We start from the raw sequence: 12,179 nt of genomic DNA, 5'->3' as shown, positions 1-12,179 counted from the left end.
GCCGTTGGCACAGAGCCCGACACGGGGCTTGAACTCACAAACCATGAGATCATGACCTGAGCCGAAGTCGGTCATTTAACCGACTGAGCCACCCAGGCGCCCCTCATATCATTTCTTCATCCCATGCTGAGTCACAGTCTTGTGACAACAGTATTTAAAATTGTGTAATGTTTTGGCATTTTCTGAATCCTTATTTCTTTGTCTGACATTGCAAGATCTTTGGTATTATTGACACAGAATTGAAACATTCCTTTTATTTAGCAAATTTGTGGGTGTTATCGTTCAACTAAAAAAAACCTGATAAAAATCAAAACATTTTTGTTTCTCAATAAATTCTGACTTAAGGATAAATAATTTTCAGTGTGACCCTTGGCCTCAGTTTCCTATAAAAATCTAAGTGGGCTTCCAGAATCTAGTGGGCATAATCCTTCAATATTTTAAACTACATTTAAAGGATAAATGGACAGGATAAAAGGATAAATTTACAAATACACTTTCAAATTCATTTACATCATAAACATTAGATGTATAAAATACACTTATTTATAAAATATATCTTTTTCTAAAAATGAATAGAGGTTCATGGTAAAAGTTTTGGGCAATAAAAAAAGTATAAATTGGAAAACTAAAATCTGTGTAGTGTAATTATCATGAAATAGCCATTGTTAATAATTTACTTAAATATTTAAATTAATTTATCTTGGATATAACATAACTTGATATAAACTAAAGAATGTTTGCACTTTGGATATATATTTCTTATAAGGAAGCACCGTTGACTCCTAAGTATTAATTCTAAAGTTAATATTTTTCAACTACATGGCTCTTAATTATTGTTAAGTTTAATTTTTCTTGTAGTAGAATACATCCAATTTAACAGAAAAGCAGAAGATATCAGTGATGTATAAACATGTTTTAATTCATTTAAAAATTACTGACCCAGAGACGTCTGGGTGGCTCAGTTGGTTAAGCATCCAACCCTATTTTGGCTCATGTCCTGATCTCATGGTTCATGAGATTGAGCCCCACATCAGGCTTTGCATTGACAGCATGGAGCTTGCTTGGGATTCTCTCTCTCCCTCTCTCTCTGCCCCTCCCCTGCTCGGGTGCTCTCTCTCTCTCTCTCTCAAAATAAATAAATAAGCATTTAAAAGAATAAAATAAAAATTACTGAACCAACAAGAAAGTTTTAAAAGTAAGGTTGGTTTTCTTATAATCCTGCAAGAGAAAGAAATAGGAAAAGCAGAACGTAGCTACATTATGCTACAAAGAACTCTTAAGTAATACAAAAATTTCATGGAGTAATTTCTATACTTATTTTCTCTTATAAACCCCTCAAAACTACAGGGCAAATTAGAAAAATAACTTCCTCTTTAGTTCTATCATGAATTACTTGATTAGTGGATTAATGGTCATTTCTAGTCCTGTATTGTTATTCCTTTAAGCCTCTAGCAAACTGTGTACTTGCCAGTTGTTTCTTTTTTTTTTTTTTAATTTTTTAAAATGTTTATTCATTTTTGAGAGACAGAGCACAAGGGGAGGGGCAGAGGAAGAGGGAGACCCAGAATCCGAAGCAGACTCCAAGCTCTCAGCTGTCAGCACAGAGCCAGAGGCGGGGCTCAAACTCACAAGCCATGAGATCATGACCTAACCTAAGCTGAAGTAGAACACTTGACCGACTGAGCCACCCAAGCGACCCCAGTTTTTTTTAGTTAGTATCTATTTAACATTATATGCATTGTATAAATCACTCACATGCCCTCCCACCGTTTTTGTGACCTCATTAGAAACCATCTGTTCAAGTAAATTCTCCAGTTTACCTCCTAAAATTATGCATTATGTTTACTTAACATTGATGGAATTAACACGTAACACTATTTACATTAATACGTATACTTTGACTTAGTACTTGAATAAATACTTAACACTATTAGATATCCCGCTTTTATTCTTAGGGAGCATAATTTCCTGTCTTCTCACAAAAGAATGTAAACTACACAAAAACTCGGACTTTGTTTAATTCACCATGCTATCCAAAGTTCTTGGACGAGTATTGGCACTAGATATTTAAAAGGATTTTGTTAAATGAATGAGTGATTTCAGTGGATCTCCAAATGGCTAAGGTCTTAAAATATGCATCAGGCCATTTTAATTGAATATTAGATTTCCATTGTCTCATCAATTATTTGCTTCATTACTTTTGTCCTCTCAGATACCTTTCTGGAGCATCGGATCATGGAAAATAGCAATAATGTTACTGAATTTATTCTCCTGGGACTTTCTAAGAATAAGAAAGTCCAGATCCTCTGCTTTTTATTTTTCTTACTCTGTTACCTCGCTATCTGGTTGGGGAATCTGATTATTATGGCTTCTATCACCTACAGTCAGCTAATTAACCAGCCCATGTACTTCTTCCTTAATTACCTTGCCCTCTCAGACCTCCTCTACACCTCCACTGTGACACCCAAACTAATGACTGACTTACTGACAGGGAATAAGGTCATTTCCTATCATAACTGCATGACACAGCTGTTTACCACACACTTCTTTGGGGGGGTCGAGGTCTGCATCATCACAGGAATGGCCTACGACCGCTATGTGGCCATCTGCAAACCACTCCATTATGCCATCCTCATGAGTAGACAACGATGTAACTCAATTCTCGGAGCATCATGTGCAGGTGGGTTTCTGCATTCCATTGGCCTGTTTCTTCTTGCAATTTTTCTGCCATTCTGTGGCCCCAATGAAATAGATCACTATTTCTGCGATGTATATCCTTTGTTGAAACTGGCCTGCACTGATACACACAAAATTGGTTTCTTAGTCATTGCCAATTCCGGCCTGATGGGACTGGGGATCTTCGTGGTTTTGATGGCCTCCTACTTCATGATATTATGCAATGTGAGAGCATATTCTGCAGAGAACCGCCGCAAGGCACTTTCCACCTGCAGCTCCCACATCACGGTTGTGATCCTGTTTTTTGTACCTGTCATCTTTGTTTACATTCGACCTGCCACAACTTTACCGGAAGATAAAGTGTTCACACTCTTCTACACAATTATTGTCCCCATGCTCAATCCTCTTATCTACACACTTAGAAACACAGAGATGAAAAATGCCATAAGGAAAGTTTGGTGCGGTGCAAGGTTTTGGAAAGGGAAGTCAATGATTTGAAGGCTCGTCATCTTTAAATGTAAATGGGTATCTTCTCATCACACACCCCCTTTCTCTGATTCTTTGCCAATGGAAAAATCAGTCACAACACGCAAAAGGCAAGCCTTAAACAGCAAAACGCCATCAGTGGATTACTCTTTCATATTCCTTTCCGGGTGTGCTTCCCTTGTTTTCTTGCTTTGCTACATTTTAAGTTCCATGAAAGTAAGGGCATATCGTATTTATTTTACTGCTAATTTCCTAGTAGCCAGCAAAGTCTATATCACATATAGGAGCTCAATAAATATTTATTGAATGAATTTATAAATATCTTGTCACATAGCTCTGCTTCTCATCCCTTATAGGAACCACCTTCATGGTTTAATGACCTACTTAGACATTAGATACTTCTGATATGTACCTTCTCTGCTTATTTTTCTACTTCTAAATATTCTGGCTTCATCCAGACAAGACAGGATTCTACCCTGGATCCAATCATCCAGACAAGATACTCCAAAATGTGTATGGGTAGCAAAGATTAGTATGGCTGAATTCAGGCTATTTTAACTGGTTTGACATAAAATATATATAATCAAGGAGTAACCACAACTACTTGTACTGCAGGAAGGAAGAAAATATAAATCTCTCAAAACTAAGGACCTTTTCAAAGTAAAAGATTTTCACTTACTATCTAAATTCAAGTTTAAAATAATCCTAAAATAATATTTCATATAAAATATAGAGCAGGTTTACTGATGGGATAGGTAGGGGATGCTGATAGGAAAAAGAGAGAGAAAGATGATGGATAAATGATAAATAAATGATAGAGTCAGTCAGCAAGTACAAGGGAATGGAATGTTGAAGCAGTTCTCTGATGAAAGTTAATGGAAAGAAGTGTATCTTTGGAGAAGTTGGATTCACTCACCCAACTATGTGGTTTTTTGTTTTGTTTTGTTTTGTTTTGTTTTTTTTAAACAAGACATTCCTCAGTTGTATCTAGTCTGAAAATCCTGACTCTGTCGTCTTCTACTTTTTTTCTTTTCTTTTCTTTTCTTTTCTTTTCTTTTCTTTTCTTTTCTTTTTTCTTTTCTTTTCCTCTTCTTTTCCTTGTCTTTTTCTTTCCTTTCCTTTCCCTTTCTTTTTTTTTTTATTTTTAAGTAGGCTTCAAACCCAGTGTGGAACCCAACACAGGGCTTAAACTCACGACCCTGAGATCAAGACCTGAGCTGAGGCCAAGAGTCCCATGCTTAACTGACTGAGCCACCCAGGCACCCCTTCTACCTTTTCTTTTATACATGACACCATCAAGAGTGAACTCTTGGGCACCTGGGTGGTTGCATCGGTTAAGCATCTGACTTTGGTGCAGGTCACGATCTCAGCTCGGATCACCATCTCATGGTCATGAGTTCTAGCCCTCCATGAGGCTTGCTGCTGTCAACGCAGAACCTGCTATGGATCCTGAATCCTCTGTCCCCCTCTCTGACCCTCCCCCCACTCACACTCTCTCTCAAGAATAAATAAACATAAAAAAAAAAAAAAGAGAAAAAAAAAGTGAAATCTTGATCTGGCTACTGTGAAAATTTCCCTCTTGCTGGCAAGCCTGATAAACTTTGACTGTTGACATCAATTTATACGATAATTTATTTTTATTTTTCTTTTTTTTAAAAATTTTATAATATGTATTTCTTTTTGAGACATAGAGAGAGAGAGAGAGAGAGAGAGAGAGAGAGAAAGAGAGAGGAGACACAGAATCTGAAATAGGCTCAGAGAGAGAGAAAGAGAAGGAGACACAGAATCTGAAATAGGCTCAGAGAGAGAGAAAGAGAGAGAAGGAGATACAGAATCTGAAACAGGTTTCAGGCTCTGAGCTGTCAGCATAGAGCTTGACACAGGGCTCGAGCTCATGGAACCTTGAGATCATGACCAGAGCCAAAGTCGGACTCTTAACTGACTGAGCCACCCAGGCACCCCAAAAGTCTTTTCTTTACCAAACTATGTAATTGCCTCTTTAGGTTCCAGTTTGATGCTTAGAAAACTTTTAACCTCTAAATTTCAGTTTACTCATCTGTAAAATAAAGCCAATAATTAGATAATTAATTCAAAATTAAAGTTTTAGAGCTTTTTTTTTTAATTTTTATTTATTTACTGAGAGAGAGAGACAGACAGAGAGAACTGAAGAGGGCAGAGAGAGAGAGAGAGAGAGAATCCCCAACAGGCTCCACACTGCCAGCGTGGAGCCTGATGTGGGGCTCGAACTCACGAACTGTGAGTTACAGACCTGAGCCAAAATCTAGTCTGACGCTTCACTGACCGGGCCACCAAGGAGCCTCAGTTTTAGAGCTTTTTAAGAAAAAGATCCTCAAAAATAACTTGTGTTGACTGAAATCATGCTTTATTATAATGTTACTTACACATGTATGGACATAAGTCACAAAAATCATTATGCTTATAATTCTAAAATAAAAATTTCAAAGTATAAAATTAACTATTTATGTTAAAATGTTTTAATTTGAATGTTCCACAGAAATTAATTTACAGATGCTAGGGGATAATAACAACAATAAAAATTATTTTGAGCAGTTTCTTTTCTAAGAACAATACTCATATCCTTCCATTTTTATAATTACCTTATGAGGCAGTTACTATTATCTCCATTTTACAGAAGAAGAAAAAGAGGAGGAAAGACTAGCTGTCTTTCCAGGGTCTCTCATGTAGGAAGATATTATTCATTCACATGCTTAATTATGTTGCTAACGTCGTATTTTCTTTTTTATTTTGAGTGTTATAAGACACCACTTGAATCATAATTGTCATCTCTGTTATTATTTTACTTTGTAATACTAGTTACATATAATCAAAAGTAATTTTCATTAGACAATAAATTTAAGAGTTTAAACCAAAATCAAGTGTTAAAAATAAAGCATTTGTTAATAGTTGTCTTACTACTCCAAGAGTTACCTTTAATGAACTCGTATAAACTGACATGTGTCATGATGTAGGCTGCATAAGAATTTCACTAAAGATCCAGTTAGTTTATCAATTGCTCTAGTAACAATTCTCTTAAATTTTTTTTTAATTTTTATTTTTTTATTTTTTAAGTTTATTTATTTTTGGGACAGAGAGAGACAGAGCATGAATGGGGGAGGGTCAGAGAGAGAAGGAGACACAGAATCTGAAACAGGCTCCAGGCTCCGAGCTGTCAGCACAGAGCCCGACGCGGGGCTGGAACTCAGGGACCGCGAGATCATGACCTGAGCCGAAGTCGGCCACTCAACCGACTGAGCCACCCAGGTGCCCCAAAATTTTAATACCTTTACAAACATGCCCTTTCTGAAGACAGCTCTCCAGTCATTTTTTTTTTCAGAGAATTAGAGTTTAGTTTTTATTTTAAATTTACTTATTTAAATTCAAGTTGGTTAACAACCAATCATATCTTTCCATTTGAACTCCCTAAAATTTTTCATTGTACACTGTGCTATGACTTTTTTTTTTTGCTGCTCTACTTATGTATTTGTTTATATATTCAGTCTCTGTTCATTTCCCCCTAAGCTGTGCAATATAATGTTTGTTCCACTTTCATGATGTCCAATGTGTCTGACTTCATTAAATAATTAAGACAAAAACAGTTATTTACTTCAATTATTTGAAGAACTTTTCAATTCTGCAGACATCAATGGATATCCAGAGCTATAGATGCTCTATAGAAATTGGAAATTTATAGTTTTGTTCTGATGGCAATGGAAAAAATAAATTTAAGCATATTCTTAAATTAAATAAATTAAGCATGTTGAAACAAGCAGTTTCAATGCCAGAATTTATATTGGTTTTTACAGTCACATTGGCCCCAAGTAATATTAAGTGGAGATTCTACAATGTAACTGCCACTAGCCTTTCTAAGGCATCCATACATCTCAGACATTTAAAAGTAGCCAAACATCCTACTCTCCTGGTGCAATCTCATTTTATGTCTGCTGTGTCAGCACAAGTATCAGTAGACCCCCATTTTACACTCAAATGAGGCTCAGTTTGGAGAATGAGTTGTATAGCTACCTTATTTATTACCAATACCACGTTTTTATTACAATATAAAGAGGATTTTTATAGCAAGTATTTCTGTAATTATTAAAATGCTGTGATTTTTAAATGATCTAATTAAGTCATTTTAGAAAAACTCTTCGGGTTTTTATACAACCATTATTCCTTACATAAATAATGTTTTTATTCCTTAGACCCTATTTAAATAGTATTTGCTTTTTAAATTGTTGCAATGAATATGGAAACTAAAGAGCTAAGTGGAAAACATGATTCTAAGTTTCTGATGCTCCTTTTTGATGAGAACACAGGGAGGACCGTTTATGTCTGGGCTGATTAATAGGATTGCAGTTTATGTACATCTGAAGATTTCATTCATGAATCCAAAGTATAGGGAGATTAGAAAAGGGGACTTTCAGTTAGCAACTTATGCACAGAATCCAAAGGAAAAATATATCAAAGAAAAGTGTAACGGAACTTCAGCAAGGAAATGAGGACTCAGATTACAAGGGAAAAATAAAAATAAGAAACAATAAAGAAAAAAGAAAGTATTTCAAGGTGAATTATTATATTAATGCAGTCACCCCAATGTCTATGCTTATATTTCCTAGAGCAAAATTCACGGTTTAATGAACTTAAGTAGAGAGAATATCACAGACACCGATGTCTATGCTTATTTTTCTTAGAGCAGAGTTCACGGTTTTTCAAGACAATGAATGTCACGTAAGTAAGATATGTAATGAGGAGGGAAAATGCCTTTCAGATGATTTGCCTTCCAATAAAACATAGTTTCTGGCACCACACTTTTCTCAAGGCAGTCTTCATCTCCACGTTTCTGAATGTGTAAATGAGAGGGTTAAACATGGGGGCAATGATGGTGTAGAAGAGAGCAAACACTTTGTCTTCCGGGAAAGTTGTGGTTGGTCTAATGTAAATGAAGAGAACAGGCACAAAGAACAGAACAACAACTGTGATGTGGGAACTACAAGTGGAAAGTGCTTTGGTGCGGCTCTCTGCAGGGTAAGCCCTGATGGTGTATAAAATCAACAAGTAAGACAGCACCAAGACCACAAAGGTCACCAAGCCCATCATGCCTGAGTTGGCAACCACTAGGATCCCAACTCGGTAGGTGTCTGTGCAGGCCAGTTTCAGCAAAGGATACACATCACAGAAGTAGTGATCTATTTCATTGGGGCCACAGAAAGGTAAATTGATGGTAAGGAGACACTGGAAAAAAGAATGCAGAAATGCCCCGGTACAGCTAGCAGTGACTATGGTATAACACCTCTGCCTATTCATGATGATGGTATAGTGCAGGGGCTTGCAGATGGCCACGTAGCGGTCATAGGCCATCGCTGTGAGGATAAAGATTTCAATCCCCCCAAAGAAATGCATGGCAAAAAGCTGTGCCATACAGCTAGTATAAGAAATCATGTTACTTTCTGCCAGCAAGTCGGTGACTAGCTTGGGTGTCACTGTTGAGGTATAACACAGATCTGAGAGCGCAAGGTTATTAAGGAAGAAATACATGGGTTGGTCAATTAGCGGGCTGCATGTGATAGAAATCATTATGAGCAAGTTTCCCATCCAAATAGCTATGTAACAAAATAAGAATAGTAGAAAGCACAAGTTTTTAATTTTCTTGTTCTGGGAAAGTCCCAACAGAACAAATTCAGTGACGTTGTTCATATTTTCCATGGTCTAATGCAGTTAAGTCTCAACAGGTTTTCCTGAAAAAAAGAAAAATGACAAGTCCTCATAGGAAATATTGACTGAGCATGGTGTGGATTCGAATGAGTGTTGTAAAAATAAATTCATTTATCTCATCAGCTTCCTATAGTACATTTTAAAGTACTTCTAAGCTTTTATGAATAGGCTTAACATATAATTTAACAGATCAGGTTACTTTGTAGAGTGAAAAGGAATAATATTAATGGTCATACTCGCTCATGTCATAAACAAAGATGCACAGACATCTTATGTAGAAGATGCAAAAGGTGAGCTTAGAGGGGATGCATTTCTTTTCCTGGAGTAACTCATCTGCTTGATGGCTTGAAATAGCCAGGCTGGAATCCAAGCAAGTGAGGTGAATTACACAATTGTAAGATAGAATCCTGTCTTTATTTAAAATTCTGGGGTTTTTTTTTTTTTTTGGAAGGGGGTGGGGGGTTGAATCACTAAATTCTATACCTGAAATTAATATTACGTGTATGTTAGCCAGCTGGAATTCCTTAAAACAAACTTGGAAAAATAAATAAATAGAATTCTGGGTTTTTTTATGGTGGAATTTGCATTTTTTAAATACTGCATAAAAATCTTACTATCTTCATTATTGAGCTGTTTGCACACAAGATGAGTAACTCATTTGTCTCACTCTAAGTCCTGACTCTGGGTTGGAACCATTTAATATTTATCAACAGTATAGCCAGCAATAAAGAAAATATGATACCAGCTGAGGAGCAAGTGGCTGTGACATGTCTTTTGACAGAAATAGATGAAAAGAAAAGAATTAAATACTTAATATTGAGAGACACACGCTATGCTAGAGCAATTCAAACAGGCATGAATGGCACTTGCTAGACACATACTGGACTTCAATCATTATTTTTTTTTAATAAATGAAAGATTGCATAAATAAATCATGATTTCACCATTTTTCTTATATTTTTAAGGTGACTGAATTATTTCTTGTAGGAATAATGACGATTCCATAAAAAGTGCATCCCCAGGACCATTTTTCAGGCTATTACATATAGTCTCAGTATTCCTGTAATCAGAAAATATATATAGAAGATATTTTTAAAATAGCTTTAATTTAAATAGTGAATATGCGGGGCGCCTGGGTGGCTCAGTCGGTTAAGCGTCCGACTTCGGCTCAGGTCACGATCTCGCGGTATGTGAGTTCGAGCCCCGCGTCGGGCTCTGTGCTGACTGCTCAGAGCCTGGAGCCCATTTCAGATTCTGTGTCTCCCTCTCTCTCAGACCCTCCCCCGTTCATGCTCTCTCTGTCTCAAAAATAAAAACGTTAAAAAAAATTTTTTTAAACAAAAAAAATAAATAGTGAATATGCTTATTTTCTTTTTTTAAATTCTTTTAAATGTTTATTTACAGAGCATGAGTGGGGGAGGGGAAGAGAGAGAGGGAGACACAGAATCCCAAGCAAGCTCAATGCTCTGAGCTGTCAACACAGAGCCGGATGTGGGGCTGGAACCCATGATCTGTGAGATTACAACCCGAGCTGAAGTTGGACGCTTAACTGACCGAGCCACCCAGATGCCCCTTTCTTGTTTTCTTGTTTTCTTTTGTTTATTTTCAATGAATTTGCCAACGTGCCTCTGTAGTTAAAGCTTACCATTAGTCCTTTCCAAGAATCTAAGCTCATTTTTAATACTTTTCTTCATACAGCCTTGAAGAAAAACATGATTTTCATAAGAAAAAAAATATGAGTAGAAAAATTTCATTAATTAACAAGCAAGATAGTTGGAAACACGGTCTTTCTGTCTCTGTTGCTCTTTCACGTTAACTCAATCTCAAACTGGCAAACTGGGCAAATAATTCAATGACTTCCTGGTTCCCTTGTTTACCCCAGTCGAACATTTCTTTGAGACAGTTCTCCAACGCATCATCAGATACCCAAAGAATTCATAAGCGTGCTGTTTAAATTAGAACTTACATTTCCGGGGCACCTGGGGGGCTCAGTCGGTTAAGCGTCCGACTTCGGCTCAGGTCACGATCTCGCGGGTTCGGGAGTTTGAGCCCCGCGTGGGGCTCTGTACTGACAGCTCAGGGCCTGGAACCTGCTTCAGATCCTGGGTCTCCCTCTCTCTCTACCCCTCCCTCTCTCACACTCTGTCTGTCTCTCTCCTTCAAAAATAAATAAACATTAAAAAAAATTTTAAATAAAAGAACTTACATTTCCAACACCTTCATATTATTTACAATGCCTCCCTTGTTAATATTAAAGTCGCTGAATTTTAGATTTACAACATCCCGATTTCAGGCTTATGTGGCTTAGAGAGAGAACCTTGTATAAGGAGCCGAAGGATTCATTTGGCGCAAACACATAGCACAAGCTATGACCGTAGCTGGGTTTCTTCACTTCCTCCCGGTTCCTCCTTTCTCTCATCTGTTAATTGAAATAGAACTTTCATAAAGTAATCACATAAAATAAAAAAGTCAAAGAAAAGACACTGCCCTTCTCTATACTACATGGAGTTTTTCAAAGTTTCAAATCAATTGCACGAAGTAAGGGTTTCAAGATGGTGCATAGGAAAAGAGAGATGAATACTTTATTTCTTTATGTGACAAATATTTTTTGAGTTCCTACCATGTAGGGTAATGGACTTTAGGAGTAGATGTGGAAGGTCCTGGCCCTCATGGTGATGACGTGTAGAAAAGGAAAATAAATTTCAGGAAGAACATGGAACTCAGCCATTTAAATTTAGCTTTAAATATGGAAACATTACATAAATATTCTCTACTTTTACAAATATGTGCATAATAAATATATGAAATACAAATAAAAAATGAAAACTGGCCCTTCCTAATTGATTCAGTCACGTCATCTTCTTCAATTCTGCAAAAAATTCTATCAAAATCCTGGAGGGTACAACCTACCTGCTTTTGTAGGAAGCATTAGCCTCAACAGACTTATCTCAAATAGAAGCAAGGATATTTTAATCCCAATTTTACATATAGTCAAAGAGCTAGTGTAGGGGCTGAGATACATTTTTTTTAATTTAAACTTGCTTTGCTTTACTAATTTATAGGCCATAAAATCCAACCCTTACCTAGACTCTTTTTCTCTTATCTTAAAATGTAAGAACTATACCAATGTTTTTTAAAGAACTCAAGTTTCTGTCACTAATTGATTCCTTGATTTTGGAGAAAAAAAAAGAACGTATCCTTTTTTTAAAGGATGTAGGGGGTAACAGACTGTGTTTCCTGTCCTTTTTTGCAACTAATAGATACTTTAAGGCACTTGTTGGAGGATA

General features: G+C 36.5%; 2 protein-coding genes across 2 annotated transcripts; one reads left to right on the top strand and one right to left on the bottom strand.

Annotated features, from left to right (window-relative positions):
• Positions 1 to 2,235: 2,235 nt before the first annotated feature.
• LOC102972496 (olfactory receptor 4P4-like) lies at positions 2,236 to 3,174 on the top strand. The gene has a single exon (XM_007088794.2). The coding sequence runs from the start codon at positions 2,236 to 2,238 to the stop codon at positions 3,172 to 3,174; it is 939 nt and encodes a 312-aa protein (XP_007088856.2).
• Positions 3,175 to 7,944: 4,770 nt separating this feature from the next.
• LOC102972204 (olfactory receptor 4P4-like) lies at positions 7,945 to 8,883 on the bottom strand. The gene has a single exon (XM_007088793.1). The coding sequence runs from the start codon at positions 8,881 to 8,883 to the stop codon at positions 7,945 to 7,947; it is 939 nt and encodes a 312-aa protein (XP_007088855.1).
• Positions 8,884 to 12,179: the final 3,296 nt, after the last annotated feature.

This window comes from Panthera tigris, chromosome D1 (genome assembly GCF_018350195.1).
Source record: "Panthera tigris isolate Pti1 chromosome D1, P.tigris_Pti1_mat1.1, whole genome shotgun sequence".
NCBI classification, from domain to species: Eukaryota; Metazoa; Chordata; class Mammalia; order Carnivora; family Felidae; genus Panthera; species Panthera tigris.
The sequence above is the reverse complement of the archived record's forward strand: the minus strand, read 5'-3'. Positions and strand labels throughout refer to the sequence as shown.

Bases quoted from the DNA above. Each gene is read 5' to 3' on its own strand.
- LOC102972204 (XM_007088793.1), bottom strand. From the start codon at position 8,883: ATGGAAAATATGAACAACGTCACTGAATTTGTTCTGTTGGGACTTTCC.
- LOC102972496 (XM_007088794.2), top strand. From the start codon at position 2,236: ATGGAAAATAGCAATAATGTTACTGAATTTATTCTCCTGGGACTTTCT.